General features: G+C 40.2%; 1 protein-coding gene across 2 annotated transcripts; it reads left to right on the forward strand.

Moving 5' to 3' along the window:
* The first annotated feature begins 375 nt into the window (after positions 1 to 375).
* On the forward strand, positions 376 to 25,813 carry KCNJ15 (potassium inwardly rectifying channel subfamily J member 15). 2 transcript variants are annotated; one of them, XM_031612562.2, is made up of 2 exons: positions 376 to 486; positions 23,739 to 25,813. In XM_031612562.2, the coding sequence occupies exon 2, from the start codon at positions 23,755 to 23,757 to the stop codon at positions 24,880 to 24,882; it is 1,128 nt and encodes a 375-aa protein (XP_031468422.1). In that variant the 5' UTR covers positions 376 to 486; positions 23,739 to 23,754; the 3' UTR covers positions 24,883 to 25,813. The 2 variants fall into 2 exon arrangements, with proteins under 2 accessions (XP_031468422.1, XP_090000217.1); XM_090144091.1 differs by lacking the exon at positions 376 to 486 and adding an exon at positions 22,939 to 23,369.

Here is a 25,813-nt window from a genome sequence, read left to right on the forward strand (position 1 = left end):
CAATAAGGCCTTTAAGGGACTTTGATCAGCTTGGCTAAAGTTTCTTCAAAGATTAACTGACGTTCTTTAAAAGTACATCAGTTTCCTCTTAAGCAGGTATTTACTTACCACGTAACTGGGTGTCGAGTGCTGTGTAGTTATAAAGTTTGCCGGGCTCAGCTGTAGATTTCCTTAAGACATACTGCTGACATCACTGAGTCTCCTCTCAGACTTTTTTTTCTCTCTCTTTCCCCCTCCCTCCCTCTCCTCCCTCTCTCTCTCCAGTCTCTTTATTCAGGTAATTTCAACTCAGACTTATTCCAACTTGTTTTTGACTGACAGTGAGGGAAGGGAGACTCTGATGGTGTTTTGATTTTTTTTTTAATTTTTTTTAAAACTGTACACACATGCTTTATTGAAAAGACATCCAACCTTTTATAAAAAAGATTGTTTGACTTGTCATGACGATAACATCTAGTAAGGAATCTGAACATTGCTCTTTTACAGGTAAGAGGTATTTATCAAAAATGCATACATGCTTAACTGTACTATGGATACTGACTGGAAATGAAAGCTAATGAGTAGGTTATTTTCCTATTTCTTGTTAAAGTTATTTCAGAATTTAGAAACTGTCTGTAGAAGAAAAATCTGTTTTTAAGCTTTTATCTTGTGAACTTGGAGATACAGCAGTTAAGCAATGATACAGCAAAAGCTGTCTTGGTTTGGTCTTTCCACTAGTGCAAGCTCCTGAATGTAAGGTTTGTAATGCATGTGACTGATATTTTTGTGTTGGGCAGGGGGGCTGGATCTAACTTTGTAAATACTTGCCTGTCAGATACTTTTTCTTAAAGAAATACACTGCACTTTGGGGGCTTTTTTTTATGTTTTGAATGTCTTTCAGCCAGTTCTTGTTTCTTTTTCAGTGCAGAAATCAGTTTCAGTTAACATGCTAGGAAAACTTGCCTAGAACTTTATCCAGTCCTCGTTACCTATCTGTATAAGAAAAGATTATGTAAGTTTTCAGTGGTAGCTACAAGGAATGTAAACATGTCTGAGTTGGAGAACATCATGCATTTTCTTCCAAATTTTGCATGTGTCTTCACATTACTGCATTATTGTTTACAACAGGTTTGGCTTATCCTCAGTAATCAGAGTCTGAGCCCGTGCTGAAAATTCCTCTCTACTTCAGTGTAGCTTGTTTTTGCTTCCTTTTTATTTTCTCATAGAGATCATGCTTTAAAGAGATTTACAGATAAGTTCCCTTTTTTCTCCATGATGTGCTGACTGCAAAAAGGAACAAAGCTGGTTTTCCTTTGTGAACCAGGAGGATCTACATTACTTTTCAACTAAACTTGTTTCCGCACTTGCCTTTAGCTGTCCTGCAGTTAAGGCATTGCTAGGGTCTTTCTGATTACAGTGTCTGAGTACCTATCTGCCAAACCTTTTGTCTGCATTCCCTGTGATATTGTTAGCTGTGATTTCTTCTCTCAAAATTAGAAGGAAAAGGGGAAAACTTGCTACTACAGATAAGTCTTCTTTATTTCCTTTGTTGTAAAATGTCACTATGCTCTCTGCACTCTCTAGTAATCAGCTTATAGAAGGGGGGAAGCAAGCCTGGAATGTAACTTAGTGCAGCTGGTTATACTGGCATTGCTTTTGTAAAGCAGAGTGTAGACGAGACCAAAAACTTCCCCAAGAATTTCATCCTGGTAAATGAGGCATGGCCTAGAGACAAAAACAGCAGCAGATGACTTGGGCTTCAGTCTTCCAGCATACATACAATAATACTTCAATCCTGTTACTTTTTATAGAGTTTCAAATGAAAACAAATAGTTCATTTTTACCCTGGCTCCTCACGCAATGAAACAAACAAGTCATCAACATACAGTCCTGATTTGAGCTGAAATTTGTTTGTCCAGATTTCACTTAAGAAGTCTGGAATATTATTCTCTCCTTCTCCTAAGACACACGGTTACATGGACAGGCTGTGTGCTTTGGGAACAGGTAGAAACCAAAGCTGTGAAGTACCAGATGGTACTCTTGTGAGGGGCCAAGAAAAACAGAAACTTAACTGTTTTGCATGCTGAACCTCAGAACATTTTTGAAATAAATTTTGATTTAGTTTGCTTCCAGGAAAACCAAAGCTAATTACAAGATGATATTTTTCTTTCTTTCTTTTTTTTTTTTTTTTTTTTTCCCCTTTTTTTCCTTTTTTTTAGATTTTTTTTTTTTTTTAATCTATGGAGGGAAAAATTCTTTACCTTTGTTGGCTGTCCTGGGTATATAAACATAAGAAAACCAAACCAAACCAAACAAAACATTGGCTGGAGCATCAAGCAGTTAATGGTAAGCTCTTCAGTCCAAACAAATGCACTAAATGTTAAATGTCTGAAAACTATCCTGCCAAGCTGTTTCTAACCCCTTGGAATGGGACAACATTCATGACTTATCTGAATGAGTTACTATAGGCTTGAAGCTCATTTTAGCATTCAGTGTATTTTTTTTCATTAATTTGGTAAATAGCTTGGCATAAAATGCATACATGCTCTTGGGAGCAACAGGGCACAGTTTGAAACAGGAAGCTCTCTTGTACTGGCTGTACATGAATTATACCGCCTGCTCATTTTAAATCTGTCTAGCTCCAGTGTGTGAAATGCACATGTATGGCAGCCAAAAACAGTGGATATGTTACTAATTGGGCTGGAGGAAGGAACAAAAATGGCTAGTAATAACCATAGCATCTTTCTCACCTCCTGAGTATGAAACTGTCTTTGTATGATTAGCACACTCTGAGGATCATGGCAAGCTAGGAGTCATGCTTAGGCAGAAAAGTAACGAGACAACATGAATGTTCTAAGTATTATTGTCCTTTACTAGGCAAAATAAATACTTGGACAGAAAGAGGGTAGACATATGTTTTGGGATAAGATATCTGCAGTAATTTTTACCCAAGGGGACAAAACCCCCGTTTTCCAGTGGATCCCTTTGCAAACCTTGTCTGTCTATGGTGAAAGGCTGAAATCATACTGTTAGGGTACAGGTTGGACCCAGCACATATCTCAGGGAAGTGTTGTGGTGCTATGCAATTCCTGTGTCTGCCAAAAACCATTGGAAATACTGGGAAGCCTTGCAAGCTTTTAGGCTTGAGAATCCCTTTGACCTCCACACTCAGGTGATCCATTTTGCTTCACTGGTGTCAGTGGTCAGTGCCACTATCCTTTAATTTTTCAGTGATTCATTTCAATCTAGACATTATGTTACAAATCCTTTTCTCTCCCGACACTGTGTCTGCTCAGGCAAGAGAGTGTGCTGCCTTTCCCTTGACTCTCAGGGTGGCTTCTTGATTAAAGATGTCTTTATTCCACTCAGTTCAAACTAGCTCCTGCAATTTGACCTTCAGGCTATACTGCATTTTAGCTGACTCTTAACGTGAAGGAGAAGTATAAAGCTTAGGAACAGAAGCTTAGTGCCTCTTAAAACCTCATTTGACTCCTTATGGGTTTGTTTTTCTCACAGAGATTGTCAGATAGAGTTGTCCATGCTTAGGGAGACTAGATATGCCACATTTTCTCCATAAATCAAAAGTGATAAAGTAAAATAAGTATTAACTGGAATAATGGTATAGCCTGATTAGATTAATTTAATCTACATTGCTTTAACTGAGGTGATTCACTCTTGGTTAGACTGTAGCTTGCAGGATACCTCTCTTCTTGTACACTTTGAACTTTTCCTTATCTAAAATTGGCACTTTTGGATTGAGGCTATATGATAAACATGTTTGTCTATTGAATAAATTATCATAATCTGTAATGAAACAATATAGGAAATGGCATACATGCTTTGATGACTTCATAGGAATATTCTTAGTATGAACTGATCAAGAGAAAAGGGGAAAATTTCCCTTTATTCTCACCTGAATTACACAGCCTGACCAAAAAAGAAACAATTCAACAAAAGGTCTCTCTGTAATTTTCTGATCACTCGTAACTGCTTAAGTGCTTTTTGTTTTCTGCCTAATGATTATCTTACTCAAAGATTCTTACCCTTACTCCTTTCCTTACTCCCACTAATTTTTAGGCCAGCTGTTCTCTTCTGAACTGCCGTCCTACCTTTCACCCAAGCAAACAGGCTTCAGTTTCCTGCAACCTTATCTAGCAATAATGCTTCCAGAAAGTTTCCTTTCTCAAACACTTCAACATCAACTTATCAACAGTCTTCTCTCCCCACAATAAACAGCCAAACCACAGTTAGTGCAGTGATGGATAAAAGGTGTGCTTTCTGTGACTTTCAGAGCATTTGAGCAAGGCTGGTCTTCATTCACAAAAAGATATATCAACACATTTGAGGAGATGTTTGATTGATACAGAACACTCAAAATTCTAATTAATCTTCTTGGGCAGACAACAAAATATTCATGAATATGCAAAACCTATGATGGAAAAAAAAAAAGAGTTTTTTAAGGCAGAATTTTATTTTATTACCCTGTTGGGCCTCATTAACATGTATACTTGGTGGTGTTGATGGTACATGGTGGTTGGCCTCTTGCCTGTTTCAGGCTTAATGGTTTTAAATTACAACCTCTCTTTAGCTAAGATTAGGTCAAAAGCTAATAGAATCACAGAATGTTTGAGTTGGAAGGATCATTAAAGATCATCTTGTTCTAACTGCCCTGCCATCGGCAGGGCTGCCATCCTCCAGATCAGGCTTCCCAGGGCCCCATCCAACCTGGCCTTGAGTGGGTCCACGGATGGGGTACCACAGCTTCTCTGGGCAGCCTTTGCCAGTGCCTCAACACCCTCTGATGTGTTGAGATATAAGGAAGAAATCTAACCTAAATCTCCTCCCTTTTAGTTTAAAACAGTTCCCTTTTGCCCTACCACTATCTGCCGGTGCAAAAAGTCAGGCCCCCTTCTGTTTGTAAGCACTCTTTAAGTACTGGAAATTTGCAGTGAGGTCTTCCTAGAGCCTTCTCCAGACTGGACAAATCCAGTTCCCTTAGAGTCTTCACAGGAAGGGTGCTCCAGTCCTTTGATCATCTTTGTGGCCTCCTCTGGACCTGCTCCAACAGTTCTACATTCTCTTTTGGGCTGGTGGCCCCAGGCCTGGATGTGGTACTCCAGATGGAGCCTAATGAGGGCAAAGGGGGGACAATCCCCTTCTTCTCCCCACTTGCCATCCCTCTTGTGCAGGATACAGTTTGACCTTTGAGGCTGGAAATACACAATTCTGGACTGTATCAAGCCTTTTGTCCATCAGAACACTCAAGTCCTCTGCAAGGGTTGCTCTCAAGTAGTTCTTCTCCCAGTCTGTACTCAGGTTTAGGATTGTTCTGCTCCAAATGCATCACCTTGCACTTGGCCTTGTTGAACCTCATTTGGTTCTAGTGGGCCTACTTTTCAAGCGTGTTCAAGTCCCCCTAAATGGCATATCTTCCTTCTGTTGTAGCAACTATACTACTTAGCCTGGTGTCACCCACAAACTAGCTGAGGAGCACTCAGTTGCACTGTTTATGCCTACAAAGATATTAAACAGTATCGACTCCATCTGTGAGTTATAAATTAACATAGTGAACATCAGCTCACTATGGGTGCTGGCCTTCAGCATGTTGGTTACCTATTGTGAAATATGCTATCTAAAAGGTGCTGAAAGCTCTTGTCAAGGCATAAAATAGAATCAAAGACTGAAATGTTCTGCAGTGTAAAATGCCTCCAGAAGTATAGAGGTGAATGAACACAACTTCGGCAGGTGTGGGAAAGCTAACAATGCCATTAATGTCTATGTATAATAGGCAAACAAAAGGCTTCGGATCTGGTTCTTGTTCATGCTGTGGCTCTTTAACCCTGTTCTGGGAAATGCAGAGGCCAGAAGGTGATCTTCAACTGGTGGTGTCACACAGTAACTGTCATACTGCCAGGAATCCTAATAATGTACCTTATTTTTCCACATACCCTTGCTCTTGCTGAGCTGATTCCGTGAGCCTGCTTCAGGCTACAAACCTCACTCCCTTTCCTCAGTACAGACCACAGCGTTATGGATGTTTCATCCCAGGTTTTTATGAATGCCTTATCCTTGAACTTCATTCCTGGTCAGTTCTATCGTTGCAGGTACACATTATATACATATATACAACATATAATATATAACACATATATAACAAATTTGGAACAATAATATCTAAAATTTAGTGTTGATTTCTTTTTCTGTCAATACAATAACCAAAGCTATGACTTGATTATGACACAGAATAGTACTTATTGATAGTAAATATCCCTCTTCTACCTAAGGTCTTAGGTGATAGGAAGCATGCTCTATTAATAGTGTTTATATGCCAAAGTCCAAGAAAACAGTGCAGCAGAATGACCACAGTGATACATTCTCCTATTACATGTAGATGTGAGAATCTGAATTTGCAGATATATTTCTGGTTGGCAAAAAGTGAAAATGTAAGATGGGGAGATTTAAAATGCTACACTAATCTTTAGAACTTTTTAATAATGACTAAGTGTTCAAGGAAAAGCTTTTGCTTCTGTTTGCTCTAAATGATCTTAAGAAACTTCTGAACCATCCAAGTTGCTACATAAAGACTGAAAGTGTCACAGAAGTCAATAACCTTTGTGTTCTCACTAGAAACTGATTTAAGCATGTTACTAGTAATACTTACTATATGAGCTTAAACATTAACACTGGAATCCACAAAAAAATCTGGGAAAAGGATTTGATCCTCATTTCCCAGCCTCAGAAGAAAAGAGCAGTCAAAGTTTTCGAATTTGCCAAGTTCCTAAAATTCCAGGTGCTTCTAACAGAAATAAACCGGTCCAGTTCTTAAGCTTTGCTCACCTTAAGACAAGACATTGCTTTGAATGACTCTGCTTTAGTCTTTTCTTCACCTGGTTACTATCTCTGTTGTGCTGACTGGAACCTTAGGCATGGGAAAAAGCAGGAGCATATTTGAGCAGCACTAAAAATTGGGAACTGGTGGTGAAAAATGATAGTAGGGGTGATAAAGATGTAGGACATTAGTGGGTATGAAAAAGCAGAGCTGATTATTTTCATGGAGGCCCAGACATCATTTTTGAAGGTGCAAAGGTATGTATGAGGATGAGGAAACCTTTTGCAGAGCAAGCAAGATGAATGTACACTTTGGTAAGAGACATGGCGACAGTGTATGAGTTGGTGACATCAACAAGCAAGCTGACACATTTCTTGTCATTGACAAGAACCTGTAAAACAGAACCAACAGATCCCTGTATCTTGTTTTAGATTCCTGGATAGTTTGCTTTTACAGATGAATGTTGTTCATCTGTTTCAGTACATACATTCTTTTATAGTAACTAAGCTATATGTTTGATGGAAACAGTGCACCGGCTTATTTAATCTTGTATTAGATTCCACGCCACACAATTGACATGGGATTTAACCTGAAAAGCTTCATCAGTATGAGTTAGATTTACATATATTTATTTAGGATATTCCAACTTAAGATATGCATATGTATTATATAATTTATATGTGTAACCAGAGTTCTTCTAAGAAGTGTGGGTGTACCTTTGCATACACTGGAACAGTTGATTTCCATACAAGAAATAAACTTGCCACTTCTCAGGATGTGTTTTGCAAGTGTAAGATAAAGTAACTGTCAGCTGTGTAAAAGTTAGAATTCTGGGATCAGATCTTAGGGCTCTGCAGGGAGAAGGGCACCTACAGGCCCCATCTGGAGTACTGTGTCCAGGTCTGAACCTCCAGTACAAGAAAGACAGGGAGCTGTTGGAGAGCGTCCAGAGGAGAGCCACAAAATGATCAGAGGCTAGAGCACCTTCCCTATGAAGACAGGCTGAGAGATCTGGGCTTGTTCAGCCTGGAGAAAAGAAGGCTGCAGGGTGACCTCACTGCAGCCTTTCAACACCTAAAGGGAGCCTGCAAACAGGAGGGGAATCAACTCTTTGAAAGGGTAGATAACTGCAGGAGAAGGGGAAATGGTTTTAAATTGAGGGAGGGAAGATTTAGGTTGGATGTCAGGGGAAAGTATTTTACAGAGAGAGCAGTGAGGTACTGGAACAGGCTGCCGAGAGAGGTTGTGGATGCCCCGTCCCTGGAGGTGTTCAAGGTCAGATTGGATGGGGCCCTGGGCAGCGTGGTCTAGTATTAAATGGGGAGGTTGGTGGGCCTGCATGTGGCAGGGGGGTTGGAGATTCATGAACCTTGAGGTCCCTTCCAAGCGGGGGCATTCTACAGGAAGGAAGAAGAAGGGACAGACAGAGTGCAGGTGTCCGACTCTCCATGGATGCTGGTGCCTTAAGAGGACTAGCTCAGACTACACAGAAACTTTCAGATTGCTAACATGAAAAGAGAGAAATTTCAACCTAAAAGCCTAACAATTGATCTCACAGCACATTCACCTTTAGAAACAGCTTAGTTTGGTAGATGTTTGGAAACCAAGTTTGAACTACTGTCTCACAGATAGGTTTCTAGTTATCTCAAATTTCCAAGCAAACTTTAAGAAAAGCAAATCTCCAAGTTTCTTTCAGACAAAACTCAGATAAAGAGGAAGCATCCAAGGTAGCCAGAGCCTTCCTGGAGAAAAGATGTCTCCCAGAAAACAAATCATTTGTTATCAATTCTAAGGGAAAACATAGTTTATAATCTGAATACATTATTTCTCGTCATACTGTAGTCCCACAAAATGCTTTGCAGTGAGCTGAACAAAGAATAGGAAAACTTTAGATCTGCTCTAAATTATTTCAGATCGAACCGCAAGTGAGGCATGATACAATCCAGACTTGGTACTTGCTAGGTGAACACGATGACAAGCAGATGTTTATTACAGTTGGAATTTTTCTCAAAACAAGTGCATTTCAAGGACTTGTTTGGATAGTGGTGAGCTGATCTGGTACCTAAGGAACCAGGTACCTAAGGAAAGGAACAAATATCCAAAGGCATAAGCTTTGAGTACCAGGGTAGTAGCTGTGAAAAGATCAGGCTTAATGTGAAGAGATGTTTCCACTAATGAAGGGAAAAAATGCAGTCAAAATAGTAGAGACGAAATGCATTTTTTGGATGCTGGAAGTTTGAGTGACATATCCATGAGATAGATGAGGACTATGAACAAGACACTAATTGGAAAATGGCTAATTAAAGAACTGAAATTCTGGTTGACGGAGGTAAAGATTTTGGAGGTGCTATGACATCAAGTTGCCTGCAGACCAGATGTCTGAACCATACAATGAGTGGAGCAGAAGCAGCACTCTTGGCAGAATATGTCCTTTGGGAAAGAATGAGTTTGACAGGGGTTCACCATGGCATTGAAAGAAGGAATTTTCTGTACTGACATTAAGCTGCTAGTTGTCTGCTTAAGTCACAGTTTCCAGGACTTTCTAACAATGGCAAATCTTCATTTGAAATATGCTATTGGAATTTGATATATCCATAGTCGTGATTAGTTACTTTTGCAATTACTTATCTTTAACTATTGTCTACAAAATGGTCAATAGCACTAAAATGACATATACATGACTACTGCTGGTTACACCATATTTTTTCAATGAAAACTGAGCATTTTAAAAATTAAATATTACAGGAAACGTATGAGATATTAGAGATCAAAAACTTTGACTTTTTTCACTGAAAGAATGATCTCTTGTGGGAGATGTAGTTCATTTCCTCGTATCCCAGTTATTCTTTATGCCTGGACTCCACAGCTATGCTACATTTTCATTGGTGCATCAAGTCTTATAACAAGGCAAAGAAAGTAATTGGGGAATGGTGGTAATTTTTTTTTAACATAAATCAGACTGCTTGGAAAACATCAAAGTGATTCTGAAATTCATAGCATCTGGAAAACGTACAAAAAATAAGGTAGAAGTTGCTGAATATTGTAGAATTAAAAAAAAAAAAAAAAAAATTGTGGTATTTGGAATGTTTTAGGAAACTATTCCTAACAGAACATGAAAAACGTCCTATTCAGTCTAATTCTTTCAGTGATCAAAGCTGGGCTTTCCCAAGTTTCCAACTGTAAAAGATTGTTGAGCATTTGAAATGACATGGGATCATAAAGGAACAGTCGTAAAGATAAGGTATGTGTAAATAAATAAGCAAAATAACCCCCTTTTGAGCATAAGGAAGCGTAATGACTTTGAACACTAGCATGGGCTTTTTTGTTGTTTGGGCACATTATCACTGCTTTTTTTTTTTTTAAGCATGTTGTAATGTAACAACACAGACCTTTCACAGAGGTTCCCAAGAAGCTACAGAACAAAGGAAAATCACTTGTGAATTACACAACTAAATTCTCAGAGTTCAGCAATGTGGACAGGCGTTGCTTCTGCTGTCTTTTGCTAGGAAGCACAGCAACTTACTGTACACTTGTCACTGAAACCACTAGGAAATCCAGTTGGCCTTTGCAGTTACAGATGTGAGGGATTCTTCCTCCAAAAGCCTTTTTCAGCTGAAAATGCCCATAAGATCAGATGAAAGATTTTATGCTTTCATGTTAACTTTGACTCTTGGACTGAAGAAGTCTGAAAACAATTCTGAAAAGTAGAAAAATTCATTTTGACTTGTGGAAGTTAGATATTTGATCTTTTGAGTCAGGCAAAAGCTTGTTCCTCACATGATTTAAATTAGACATACACACACATCTATACAAATGTAAAATCAAAATAACAAGTTTAATTTCGATTTGAACAAACCGTCTCTCCATTCCAGAATAGCTTAAAAAAAAGAAAAAAGAAAAGAAAAAGGCCAGAAAAATGTTTTTTGGTTCAACCTCAGCGCATTTTTTTTTGTTTGTTTTGTTTTGATATTTTTGGTTTGGCGAGAAAATAAAAAACCACTGACGTGCATCAGTACATTTATGCTATTTCCTCCCCCTGAGAAGCCACAGTCTCTGCAGCAGACTGAGGGGTCTGTGTCATGGAAATTGGCAGGGGTTGAGTAATTTGGGAAAGCAATGAGGAAAACAAAGATTATTTTCCCTCTGATTCCTTGTCAGTTTATCTGCAAGACATACAATTTAGGGCTGTGTAACCTCATACTTAAACTCAGGAAGCATCTTTTTCTTTTAAAAATGTATAGTTTTAAATCTTTTTTTTTTCACAGTTTAACGGTGGTAGTTAAGTTCAGTACAATGATAGCATTTTCTTGGCAAAAAGCTATGAGTTTAATCTAGCTTAATTTCATTTCTGTTCCCTCACAACTAAGGGATACAGCCCGTGTATTTAAATCCACAGCCTAATTTCAGCTTAACTTGGCAGGTGAACAGACGCTTCAGAAATGATGTTCCAACAGGCTTTATGAAAGTAGGTGGCTCTATAAGCCCAAGAGATGTTATTAATGCCTTTACTGAGAAGAAGAAATCAAGGGGGACTAGACTTAAATGGACATCAGAGAATCCACATGGAAGAGAGTGCCACAAAAAAGGCTTTGCATTGTGTTTGCATATTATATTTTTATTATTATTTTCAAGGCCAGATCAAATGGGGCCCTGGGCAGCCTGGTCTAGCATTAGGTGGGAAGGTTGGTGGCCCTGCATGTGGCAGGGGGGTTGGAGATTCATGATCCTTGAGGTCCCTTCCAACCCTGGCAATTTTGTGATTCTGTGATTATGGCTGTGAGGTTCACCCTGGAGATGCAATAGAGTGATGGAACTGCAGCTTTACTGACCATTTCCCCATGGCCTACTACCTCATGAGCTGCAATGGTGCCTTTCTAGCAGGGAAAGCATAGGAGTAGAACAGTGTTGGCCCCGCAGCCTTTTCTCTAAAAGGCTACTGGTGAGATGATGATCCCTTTGTTCTCAGCCCACCACTTTCACCGAGACACTCATGTCCTGAAAAAGACTGTAAAATAAAACAGCTGAAAATCATCATTTCTATATAAAAGATGCTAATATATCTCACTATTAAACTTTTGAATTAGTTTTATCCATCTCATAAAATATCAGTGCACAGAAGAGTTCTACCAAAACACTTCATTTGAACAGAAGGAGACATATATCAGCCAGCTGCTTACTCTGCTTTTACCTTATCATTATTAGTGTTTAAATCTCCTTAGCACTCCACATTTGCAGCTCTGAGTCTCAAGGAAGCATTAGGGATCAGCTCCCATGCACTCCAGTCTTCAGTATTCCCATGAATGCTGGGATTCTCTCATGTTTCTGCTCTGAATTAGCAGGTATAACTAAATTACTCAAGAAACCTTTCCTCCATCTTCCCTGTCTGTCCTCTCCCCAAAATGTGCAGAAATGGAAAAAAGGGTATTTTTCCATTCATTGCATGGAGAGAAAGTTTGGCACACAAGTGAGCTATGTACTGGAATTTGGGTGGGTCTAGGAAAAAGCACAGACTCCAGTGGAAAACATATATGGGTGTGTGTGTGTGTGTGAGAAAAAGCCTTTAAACCTTAAGTTAACCACATCCATGAATTGGTCAGGAAAAAAAAAAAAAATAGAAAGAAAGAAAATTGCCATGAAGTAAAACTCTTGGACATTACTGAAAATACATATCCCTACATCACTATGAAAGTGCAACTGGCACTCCAGAGTAGCAGGTGAAAGCCTTTGGTTTATATACCAGTGCAGTGTTTTAAGGTTGTACGGGACCTCTATGACTATTGGTGTCATCCCTGGGGTGTAGGGCTATCCTCAACTAGACTGATGAGGAGGCAGCTCATGTCTGGGGACTGCTGCAGGATGAGGATGAGAAGGAACTAGTGCTAAGGCATGAGCCCTTTGGGAACATCAGTGCCCAATCTGGGAATTTGCTGTGCTGCTTTGAGCAGAGCTGGCAAAACTCACAGGTTGTGGTCACTGGTCACTGCAGATGCTTCTAAGACATGCTGTTCAGAAGCTTATTTTTTTTATGGGAAACAACAGCACTAAAGGAAACACATCTAAATGAAGAGGATTTCACTACTACCTATAGATGCACCAGAAGCTCCCAGATCAGTACTTTATATTTACTGCTTGTGATTTACAGAACAGACAACACAAACACACATACCGTGAAGTACTGTTTTAAACAGTGGAAATGACCATATGATTTCTCTATAAGAGCACATACATATTTGCCTGTGAAATATCACATCTTGATTTTTGGGGGCAGTACCACCATCTTGTTTTCAGCATTTAAAAGTTGTATTATTTTGTTTTTGTTTTGTTAAGTAGCTATCAAACATTTGTTAGAGATCAAGTAGAACTTGTTCTTTATTTAGCAGTTCTAGACATTTAGTGAAAATATGTACTTGATGCAATTTGAAATCTCTCTAAAGACTGGAGTAGAAAATGGAGTAGAGATGAACACTTTTGAAGCTACTGTGCAACTCAAAAAGAATAATGGACAGACTGTAATTCACAACAAAGTAATACACTATTAAAAAATAAGTAACTAATCTGTATGCATCTGCTATGTCAGTATTATCATTTGTGCTTTGTCTATGAGAGAAAGATGCCTAACTTAAAAATCACTAGGTTAGGGTAAGGGAAGTGCATACTTTGTCTCACAGAGGCCGCATTTTGCTAGCATTAAAGAGAATCACTTTCTGAAAACATTTTCCACTGCATGAACTTGTTCGCACAGGTAGGACAATTCTTCATAACCAAACAACTTCCTGAGAAAATGAACTTGTAATGAGTTTTAAGATGAAACCATGACAAACCCATCCCTCCTTCTTGGAAATATTCTTTGTATTATTGCAAAAATCTCAAGGCCAGATTCTTTTGTATGTTCTGGTCCAGCAAAGAAGCCATAAATCTCGCTTAATTAACAGATTACTCTGCTCAGCATAGATGAAGCAGTACAAAACACTGTACAGGAAGAGAAACCCAAAAATGGTCACTAGGGAAAATCTTCACTGAAATATGGGCCACCCTCCAGTTGGGTCAGGATGGGTTATTTCCCCAGTTAGATTTCATTCTATCCCCATCAGGCATTAGATGATCAAAATTTAACCAAGACCTTTGAGTACAGCAATTTTTTCCATTGCCAGCTTCTTTGCCTTTTGCAGCCATTACATGATTTTCAGCAGTACTGAATCTTTTACATATTTTAAAAAAGCAGATTTTCTCAATGGAAAATTCGTTTCATAGACTGATTTTTAAGTTTTGAGATTTAGAGACTGTATAGAGACTGAAAACTGCAAACAATTTAATTTTGTGAGGTACTAAGGTCATTCTTCCAACAGTATCAGCTCTGACTTTATGGGCTAAAGAAGTGCTGTGGTTTACAAGAAAGGTGGCTTTCACATGCAGAAATCACATGAAATAATTCTGACATAGCAGAAGCCTGACACTCTGCAGGGAGCCTCACCTCCTTGCCACACCTACGCTGAGCTATGAGAGCCACAGTGCACTATGACTAATGCAAAAACAAAACCCAACTTGACTGTGATACAGTACAATGAATTGGCATCACAAATGGTGATTAAAAAGAGAGCTCTTCATCCAGTGGATGGATTTGTACTGTACAGTTAACATAGAGGCAGGAGCCAATGCTCTTGCTCATGAGAATGAGACAAGGCTGGCAGTGGGACTTGGAATGCCAAGTTGTGTTTGAGTCTAATGCTACCTGTAGCTCAAGACAGGAATGAGAGGCACAAGCGACTCCAAACAATTTGAAAATATTTCCCTACTGTCTAATAAATACTTTTAATGTACCAGCCATGGTAGCTGAGATACAGGAAGAAATGGCCCTGGGGAAGGCAGACTGAAGACATTTTTGCCAACTTTTATGAACAATCAGAAGAATGCTAACTTTTCTCCCTGCCTTTTGCGTTACCCTGACTAGAAAAATTACTACTTATTTTCAGCCACCTGCTGACAATTTAAATTAGAAATCTACAGTAAGTGTGGCTTTTTGGTTTTGGTTTCATGTTTGTTTTTAAATGAGACCAGATTTTTATTAACCAAGAAATGAATTGGGAGAATAAACAAACAAATGAGCAAATAAGAAAAGAAACTAGATGAGCTTTCTGTCTCATAAGTCCTTCCTCACATCTGAAACAAAATGAGCACATTTTAAGCCATCTGCGGGTTGGCAAGTCTGTTGCTCTGAGTTTAACTTTATTAATACTACAATTATTCTGTGCTGGAGTAGGTATTTATTAACAGACATATGGTCTGATTTTTGTGTGGTCCTGTGCGGGGCCTAGAGTTGGATCTGATGATCCTTATGGGTCCTTTCCAACTTGGGATATTTTGTGATTCTATGATAACTTGTGAAGCAATGGGTGAGTACTGGTGAGACTAAAACCAAGGTGCTGGCCTTTACCGTCTGTGAAAGAAAACAAGGACACGGCCAGCACGTAGTGAGCAGGGAATGACAGTCACAGCAAACGTAGGTGGTAACCCAGTACTGTACATCTGTGCTCTGAGCTGACCTGAGAGATGACTCCCTTCCCTGCAAGCTTGGTAAGACTTAGCAACGTTAATGGTAGACGAGTTCAGGCTCATTATTTTCTGTACGGTTATAAAGTCACCACCATGTGACTAGAATACTGGAAGGAAACATAGTTACTGCTTGGTTGTGTACAGAAACATGAAACAGGCTTGGCACATGAGCTTACACAGTAAGATTATTCCTAGGAGATTTATACCGAGTTGTACATAAACATGAATAACAAAGGTAAAATCTGCCTCCAGGCAAGCTGCAAAACCGCCTGAAATCTGATAGAAGAGCAGCAGAGCCTTTCTGGCTGCCTTTTCTGCACCAGCCTTCCCACCACCAAGTGCACTGGGGAATGCACCAGCCAGGTGGCCTATACTCACAGAGGGGAGGGGAAGGCAATGGGAAATGGGAGCTGTCAGAAAGCACATTCTCACAGGAGCTCCAGCAGTTGGCCTGGGAAGGGCTAGTTCCCAAAACAGGAATTAAGTGCTTAAGTAGGACTTAGGTAGGCCTTAGTTGACTAAGTGAAAAAGTATTCTGCAGAAAATCTCTGCCCAGCTTCTGTCTTATGCTGGAAGTGCTTCAAGCATGCAGGTGCTTCCATTTCTAGCTCTCATTTTGATGGGTACCCAATGGTTATGTGTTTGGGCATGCCACAGTGTGCCCTGTAGGACACCAAAAAGGCTCAGTGTTTACCTTCTGTCTAAGCAAGATGAGCCAGAAATGAAACATTCCTTGGCTTGAATTCAACCTCCTCTCAGTGTGTCCTCTGCTCCGCTTCTCCCCACTCCCAGACTGCATTTGTGTTCCAAAATCTGACCGCTGAATGAGGTGGGGGTGAGACTCCTCCCTGCACCTGAGGCAAGTTTTTCCCTCGTTTCCACCCTTGCAGAAGAATTCACTAATATGGAACTAGGGAGATGGGGAGACTCTATACTTCCCAATGAAGACACTGAAATGCACCAATGCAAATTTTAAAGTCCAGAAAGCAAGAAGGCATCAAGATTACTCTCTGGCCAAACTGTTAGAGTGCTCAGCTAGGCATGGAGATCATGCATCTCAGTCTCTGCACTAAAGAGTGCATACACACTAACATCCCTGAAGAAAAAGACACCACAACTGTTTTAACATGGATGTAGAAAAATTCCAAACTATATTTTCTTGGCATTGGCTTTGGAAATGGCTGTTTCATTTTGACTGACACATTAAGTAAACAAAGTAATAAAAATATGTGCTTACTTGTGACCAAGTTTTGACAAAACATCCCAAACAGCTGAAACTTTGCAAAAATGGAAGCCCTTGCAAAAACAGTCATGTAACGGAGAGGTCAGGAATAGGTGCTGTGAACCTGCAGTGTGATACGTGAGAAACATAAACCAGTGTGCTGTCTTGTGAAAAACAACTCTGAAGATACAACTACACATTTCTGTGATGGCACTGTAAACATTACTAAATTGAACCCTTCTGTTCACAGAGAGCAGGAAAGAGGAGAGGAATGGGATATTATGCAAAACGGAGGGAGAACAAAATAATGAGACATAACCTTATAGAAAAGATTATTATCTCAGGGAGAAAGGAAGACAGAGTCTAGCTACTGAAATTCCCCAAAAACATCCCAGAAAACAGGACAGTGGGAGGTATCAGGATCTCTGATACTCTAGTACTGACTGCTACTGCTAAATGTGATAAGGCACGCCCAGAGTGGTTGTGGGTGCCCCATTCCTGGAGACATTCAGTGCCTGGCTGGACAGGGCTCTGAGGACCCTGAGCTAGCTGTAGGTGTCCCTGTTCGCTGCAGAGGAGTTGGACCAGATGGCATTTAAGGGTCCCTTCCAACTCAAGTCATCCTATGATTTCTCCCATCCTCTCTTTAGATCATCCTATCCTGTGTGGTTTTGCTGAGATGATTACTCGTGCCAGAGGTGTTATCTGAGAAATACCTAATGCTCCTACAGCTGACTGAAGATTTCAGCAATATGGCATGGAAGTACAGAGTATCAGTGTGATAAGCAGAATGCAAAAGTAATGCTCTTGTCAGCCTCGTAAAGTAATTCTGGCACCTAGCTCCTTGAAAATGAAAAAAATGAGTTCATGAAAGTCTGTTTAGACTTGTTCATGTAGAAAGAGCCACATAAGATTTGCACAGAAAGAACAGGGAAAGGGTTAGTGGGTGGGAAAAGCATCACATCGGAGGGAAGTTTTGAATGCTTACCTGTGATATGAAGCATTTGAAAAAGAGAGTTTGAAACATTAATATGCCAGCAAGGGAGACATTCAAAAGTCCTGAATTTTTCACTACTGAAGAAAAGACATTCTTAAAAATAATAGAGCAGAACAGGTTTTTGGTGAATCTTTCTCTCTTTTCCAGCTGCATTATATAAACCATATTATCAAGTACACACACACACACAAAAAAAAGTTTCAGAAAGTGATCAGTTTACTTACTTTGTGAAAGGATACTTCAGTGTACATGAGGGTTTCCAGATGGAAAGCCATGCACGGCCAAGTCCCCTGTGTATCTGCAGAACCCGCAGTTGAGGCTGGAGGGCAGGTTTTAGGAAAAACAGACAGCAGTGCACTAGCTGTTGGGAAGATATTGGTGTATGCTTTCTCTCTGCTTGGAGGCCTGATTAAGAGACCTGTGAAATCACTGGGAGTTTCTCTGTTAACCTCAATAAGCTTTGAGTAATCTCTTGCCTTTTCTCTTCCTACTTGGTTGTTTTCCTATTTCTTGCATCAGTGTAGTTTCCAAGGCTCATCTGTGTAAATCAATAGCTACTGCAAAGCCTCACATCCTGCCTTTGGAAAGAACAAGATTCCTGTACAAATCTCTACAAAGCAACAGTGTAACATGACTTCTTCAGCTAAAATTCATCTCCTATGGCCAGATGTCAGGCAGGCTGCCTAGGAGAGAAAGAGATGCATTTGGGTTTTTACTTTCTTAATACTGGTCTGTCAGTGATGGCCCCTGGACCTGCTGTGAGTGATGGAAATCTCAACCTCCTGTGCAATCAGATCTGCAGCACTCAGGCCTCTGGGCAGGCTTTGTTGTGCCACCACTGTCACCTGCTCCTGAGTGTCACCATCCAAGGGTTGTGCTGTGCTGATGAGTGGCCAGGAGGAGGTGTATGGACCTAAATGCACAGCGTCGGGATCTGATTTTGATTTGAGGTTACATTTACAGTTCTTGTTACATTCTGGTCTTGTGGAAAAAATCAAAAAGAGTTTATTTAGGACAATGAAGCTGTGAAGGGTCTGGAGTACAATCTTATGGGGAGTGGCTAAGAGAATGGGATTGTTTAGTCTGGAGGAGACTCAGGGAAGACCTTGTCACTCCCTACAACCATCTGAAAGGAAGCTATGGAGAGGTGGGGGTCAGCCTCTTCTCCCAGGTAACAGAAATTGGATGAGAGGGAATGGCCTCAAGTAACATCAGGAAAGGTTCAGGTTGCGTAGTAAGAAATATTTCTTCTCAGAAAGAGCGGTGAGGCAGTGGCACAGGCAGCCAAGGGATGTGATGGAGTCACCATCACTAGAGGTGTTCAAGAGCCACGTGGATGTGGCACTGAGGGACATGGGCAGTGGACATGATGGGAGTGAGCTGACAGTTGTGGGTGATCTTAAGGTCTTTTCCAATCTTAATGATTCTATGATCTATGATTTGTTTTTTAAAGGCAGTGTCATTCACACTATGATCAATTCCCAGTCTAACACTATTTTCTGCTGTGTAAGTAAGTGTTGGTCATTACCTGAGTTGAAGGACTCTTTGATGAAGGCTGTTTGACTGCAGTGGCAGCTGGTAGAGGAGTTGAAGCATCCTTTCACAACCACTGCTACTACCCCTCTCTCTTTTTTTTCATGTTCCAGAAATCAGACACAGAGGAGGATTTTTCTGGTTGGTGACTGCACAGCAGAACCTCGTGTCTCCCACAGCTCCCACAGCCCAAAAAGAGGAGGGTATACATGCTAGGCAGAGCACTGAGAATTCAGGAAGGACTTTTTTAACCTACTGAACCACATCGTACCTAGGAAAGATCTGAAGATTATGTATTTCTTTTCAATGTTTTCTTTCCTCTGCCCTGCTGTTGTTTTTTTTTTTAATGCCAATCTTGCTAATGGTTTTTGCTGGTTGAAAAAACAGTGCAAGTTTTGCCCTGTGTCAGAGTGGCAGTGAAGTGTGTAGGGGTGTGTGGGGGTTGCTCAAGTGGCAAAGCATATCTGATCTGAAAACAAGAAAACATCTGAGGCCGTTTGAACAAGTCATGCTCCTGTACACTTCTAATCCTTTGTGTCTGCCAAAAGAGATCTTGCACAAGCAGATCTGGCTTCATGCAACAGGAACATTTTTCTGTGCATGCAAGCTGGCTTTCACTTCTTGATAATGTGGTCTCTGGAAGCAGAGTTAATATACTTGTTATATCGCTGGCTGCTGAAATTACCTTCAGATCAAGGTATTCATGGTTGGTGGTTTGGTATGTAGTTCTGTTTTATTGATTTTGTCTGCACTAAATTCCCTTACAAGCATGTGTTCTGATGGGGAGTCTCCTTTGGCAGTTCCAAAGGAGAGGAAAAGAGGTAATCCACAGGACATCAGAGCACTAGACAAGCCTGAGATTACTTCATTTTCTCCCATGAAGTATCTGTTTCCTTAACTGTACTTCAATTCACTTTTATTTGCAGATACAGTTTTAGGGTTTGTTTGTTGTTTGTTTGTGTTTTTGTTTTTTTCTTTTAAGTAACACAAAATAATTTATCAGCATAAAATCAGCTAGCTATCAGACAGAAAATGTTCTTTTATTTTCAAAATATATACTACTACTATTATTCAGACTAGTTTGCTTGCATAACTGTGGTAGATGTGCTTTCTAACTTACAGGGAAAATGGTAGAAATAAAACAAACTAAAATATTTCAGCTGAGTTGCTGGGAAGAGTTGTTAGGGCATAGTATATCTGAGGTGCTTATAGAAAGGGTGGGATGAGAAAAAGCAATGCAAATGCTATGCTGTGTGTTTTACATATTGCCCTGTGTCAGAGTGGCAGTGAAGTGTGTAGGGGTGTTTGGGGGTTGCTCAAGTGGCAAAGCATATCTGATCTGAAAACAAGAAAACATCTGAGGCCGTTTGAACAAGTCATGCTCCTGTACACAAAAACCCACTAATCATTTTTTCTGGGATAGCCACTGATTGATTCGCTAGAAAGCAGTGGGGAAGTGGATGGCAGGGGAGAAATCTCTGTAGCCTGGTTTTACTCCACTTCTGGCTTCATCACAATTTCTTCCCGCAGATGACTCCTGCTGGCTGCTGTAAGTGATAAGGAAGGGCCTCAGCAGGGGCAGTGCTGCTCAGAGGCAGCATGACAGATCCGCTCTTCCCGTATCAGTGCGGCAGAGAAGAAGGGAAGTACTTCTGCAGGGAAAGGAAACTAACATGAATTTCTCTGGGGAGGAAAGGAGCACTAAAAGAATTTAGGATCACACAGGAAAAAGTGATGTAAGAAAAAAATAACAATAAGGGAAGTAAAAACAACAACAACAAAAAATGCTACAATTAAAAAAAGCACCAGAAATTGCCTGGAATCCATTTCAGGAAATCACTCTAAAGGCAAGTAGCTTTGTCACATACAGAAATACAGACTGGGAAGAACACTAAAGATGACAGGGAAATTCTGACACAGCCAGACTCTAAACTAATGGTTCTGCCATGCTATCCCTACATATGGAGACTGACTTTGTGCATGGAAATGTTAAAGAAGCACAACTAAAAATGTCTTTGGTTTTGAATTGAAGCACAGTCCCGGGAAATATGTTTTGCGTTGCAATTACCTTTCTATTCCTTGTCTTCTTGGAGGAACTGTTTTGCTACAGCACTTTGGCTCATCTATAATATTAGGTAACTTTTACTAGCTCTGGAAGTGTGGTAGGAGGCAACATCAAGATTTTCTCTGGTCAGGGTTCCCAGAGAAGAAACATCACATTTCAGAGAAAAGAAGAGGCACAGATAAGAAATCTTACCAGGTTATCATATGGATTGAAACCATAGAGCTTGATGGTGCTGCAGATGAACAGTACAGAATATCCCTACTAAGTCTGGCACACCAAGGAAGTATCAGTGTCACAGCACATGTAGGGCAGAGCTGATCTTATCATGTCCAGTCTGCCTTGCAGATGGAAGCCCGTGTGTCCAGGACATGGTAGATGTACAGTGAGTGCAGTGTGCAGTGCCCACATACCCCTTGCTTTGGGCCACTCTTGAACCTAATCAATGAACTCTGCTCTGAGCTAAGCCTGTAAGCCTTGTTCCTGCCCTACCAGCTCAAGCCCACCAGCTGCAGCACTGAGGAGGAAAGGTGGAGTCTTTGCTGCCCCTGTCCTGGTAACCTCCAGAGGAGGAGGAGCCAGCAGCCCTGGGGAGCATGGTCCCAGGAGCAGGGTCCAGGTAGGCTGAGCAGGGGGCATAGTAACGTTTGTGACTGGAAGTAATGCTACAGGGAAGTGATCTTGAGAGGAAGAGGTATACTTGTTTTGAGATGGACTTTTTCACACGTTTGATGTCTGTAGCTTATCCAGAGTAAGGCTCAGTGTGGGAAAAGGTGCCTCTTCACTAAATGACATATATGTTCCTAAAAGATTTCCCATTGGAGATTATGTGCATTTACCACACTGACAGTAGCGCTTCACTTTGAGTTTATCTAAAAAGCAGTTACATGTATGCTCCTTCCCACCCTAACCCCACTCCCCCCCACCGCCATTTCCTTCCGTTGTTCTTTTTTAGATCACTTGAAGGTTTTTTCCTGTTTACTATCCGGACATGCTGTGCATGCTGTGTTGATTTGACTGTCACACAGGGAATCTCCTACTGGGATCACTGCTACATTCCTTTCCTATAGATACAGGTATATAGGTACATGTCAACAGCTCTTGGATGATGGAAGAGGAACGAGGAATGAGCTACAGGTCTTAATGGGCATTAAGTTTAATTACCCTTTCCCAGAAAACCTGCAACAGTGTGATGGGTATAGTCATACAAAAATTCTCTTTAATTGACATAACAGGAAAGGTACTTCAGTGAGCAATTATGCTGATGTCCTGTCCTGGGCTGGCACATGTGTGTACCACAAATATATCTTGTATTTCCTGCAAATTTCTTTTAAGTAGCTATAAGGAAGACGTTCTTTTTTTTTTTTTTTTTTTTTTTTTTTGATGGTTCACAACGTCGATTCACTTACTTAAGACTCTTTCTGAGAAAACAATGGAACAAAACAATGCTTTTTGAATGACCTGCCAAAGCACAAAGGATGCAAGGGATGTTTTTTTTCTTTGTTGTTTTTTTGTTTTGTTTTGTTTTCAGCAGGAAGTTTTGTTGTTGGAAACTTCTATAACATGCACTGTCCTTGCTCTATGTAACCACTGTCTAGTGCTGCAAGCCGGGTCTTGTTACTTGCCTCATCAAACTGGCACAGGCACTGTTCTGCTTGACTCTGAGGGCTTTGTTCAGTTCTGAGTATCCTCACACTTACTCTCCATCCGGACTGATGCACAATAAACAAACTTCAGAAGTCGGATGGTCCAATGACTGCTGGGTTCGCACAGGTCAGGGCCCACAGCTAAGAATGCTGACTTTGTGAATTGCCGTTTCTTTTTTTTTTTCCTTAGACTGCTTGAAGTCAGAGTGTTATAGAGTACAAACAGTTTTGAAGCGTTTTAGGTGTAAATATTCCTTTCCGAAACTCGACTTTGATGTGTTCAGGTCTGCTTTGTTTCCCCGTAGGTTAGTTGTAGGTTTGCGACACGGAATCAGATCCGACTGAGTAAATCACTTGTGGAAGTTAATTGTTCAGAGTGAAAGCTGGTCTGGCTCATTTTGCCTCTGTCACAGGAAGAGACAGAGGTGGTGTACTGGATCTGCATTCTAAACCAAGCACTGACGCGACTTTAATTTCGATCAGATGTCTCTCTTCAGGGCACTAAAGAAAACTTTTGCAGTAGTTAAAAAGAGCCTCTTCTCTAAAGAAACGTAAGAAAAAAATAATGTATTTTACAGAAATAAAGTACTAATATAAAATTTCAGCTTGATCGAATTTCTTTTGCAGGCTATTTGAAAAGAAATCTACTTCTCCATATTTGGCAGTCACCAGAATCAAAGAATATTTTCTTTTTTTTTTTTCTTTTCTTTTTTTTTCTGACAATATATAATACTAAATTCTTTTTAATGTCAGCTATTTTACAGGAGAAACTTTATATTCCAGCTCTTTTAATTCACTACTCATGCGTTCAGATTGTAACTTCTATGCTTGTACCTTCTATTTTTCAACACTTTCAAATGCTTTTCAGAACAAGTTTTGTGATTTGATTTCATTAAGTAACTCTTTTCTTTTCTCCCTAGGACTGAAGCAGTGAGGATGGAAGCCACTCAGATTAATATGTCCCGCGTCCCGCTGGTTAATGGAGGCATCAGCACTGCACTCAAGGCACACAAGCCCCGTGTGATGTCCAAAAGCGGTCACAGCAATGTACGCATAGACAAAGTTGATGGCATTTACCTACTCTACCTTCAAGATTTGTGGACTACAGTTATAGACATGAAGTGGAGGTACAAACTCACCTTATTTGCTGCTACATTTGTTATGACCTGGTTCCTCTTTGGAGTTATCTATTACGCCATTGCATTCCTTCACGGAGACTTAGAAATAAACAAGTTCACCTCAAAGAGGGAGCCATGTGTCAAGAATGTAGACTCTCTTACAGGGGCATTCCTCTTCTCTCTGGAGTCACAGACAACCATTGGCTATGGATTTCGTTTCATTACAGAGGAGTGTCCACATGCCATTTTCTTGCTTGTGGCCCAACTGGTTATCACCACCTTGATTGAGATCTTCATCACAGGCACATTTCTGGCAAAAATTGCAAGACCTAAAAAAAGGGCAGAAACTATTAAGTTCAGCCACTGTGCTGTCATTACTAAACACAACGGAGAACTTTGCTTGGTGATCAGGGTAGCAAACATGAGGAAGAGCCTTCTAATACAGTGCCAGCTCTCTGGGAAGCTTCTTCAGACATACGAAACCAAAGAAGGGGAGAGAATCCTGCTTAATCAAGCCAGTGTCAAGTTCAATGTTGACTCCTCTTCAGAAAGCCCATTTCTCATTTTGCCTTTAACATTCTACCATATTTTGGATGAAAGCAGCCCTTTAAGAGATCTCACACCTCAAAATCTCAAGGATAAGGACTTTGAGCTTGTGGTGCTCCTGAATGCCACAGTGGAGTCCACCAGTGCTGTCTGTCAAAGCAGGACTTCCTACATACCTGACGAGATCCACTGGGGTTATGAATTCGTGCCTGTGGTTTCTCTCTCTCCAAATGGAAAGTATGTGGCAGATTTCAGTCAGTTTGAGAAGATCAGGAGAAGCACAGATTCTTCTTTTTATAGTATGGACTCAGAAAAACAAAAATTAGAGGAGAAATACAGGCAGGAGGATCAAAGAGAGAGGGAACTCAGAACAATGTTGTTACAGCAGAGCAATGTTTGATTGAATGGACAAACTATCTTGATAAATTCTTTCCAAAAACTGAAAGAAAAAGAAATAACAAAACATTTTTTCTGTACTGTATGTCTATTATAAAACCAGTGGTGAAGACTTTTTCAGAAAATAGCTTTGGCGTAGAGTAACATATCCCTTTGTTTGGCTGAGTTGTTAATCAAGTATTTTATAATTAGGTGGGATTTCTTTGTTCATGATCTTAGCAAAGTTGGATTTGTATCAAGTCTCTGCCTCATACCAATGCTAAAAGCAGACACACCACTTTCTGTTTGGAAAGTGAAACTGGATGCACAGTGCTGATTCCTTCAGATATTTATTTGATGAACTTTTACTGTGAGCAGAGACAGCACATAGTACTCCTAAAAGAAAATGTGCTCTGTTAAAAAAATGTATACTTAAAATGTATATTTTCATACCAGGTCTTACCTTTGAGGGAATTCCTGGTGAGGAAAATCAGAGAGACAAATTGTCAACCATGGGAAAAGCCTGCAGGGAAGGGATAAACTCCTCCTTAAATTTCGAAGGAGAGTGGTGGTGTAGTTGTGCTGGGTGATCTGGAAGGGAGTCATTTTTCTCTACTGCACAGAATGTGTTTTGTGATCGCTCACTTTTTTAACCTTGTTAATGGCTGATTCATAGCAAAAAAAAAAAAGGAGGTAAGGGCAAGATACACAGAATCGTAACAGTAATCAACTAGGGTTAAAGCTGGCTTTGAGACACTTGTTTTTTATCCAGTGTAAATAGTTTGTAACAGCAGCATAACAATACATTTCTACAGATTGCTTGCTTTGCTATAGACCATATTTAATTTGGTTAAAAGAAATCTGTGTTATGTCTGTAGACAATATTTACTTTTTCTGGCAACCATAAAGGACAAGCATTCCTTTCATCCATTTCATTTTTGGTCTATTAAAACCAT

Source organism: Phasianus colchicus, chromosome 1, assembly GCF_987193195.1.
Source record: "Phasianus colchicus chromosome 1, bPhaCol1.hap1.1, whole genome shotgun sequence".
Taxonomy (NCBI): domain Eukaryota; kingdom Metazoa; phylum Chordata; class Aves; order Galliformes; family Phasianidae; genus Phasianus; species Phasianus colchicus.

Coding starts and splice junctions, on each gene's coding strand:
- KCNJ15 (XM_090144091.1), top strand. CDS start 23,302: ATGTCTCTCTTCAGGGCACTAAAGAAAACTTTTGCAGTAGTTAAAAAG. Junction 23,370..23,738: donor AGCCTCTTCTCTAAAGAAAC/GTAAGAAAAAAA, acceptor TTTTCTCCCTAG/GACTGAAGCAGTGAGGATGG.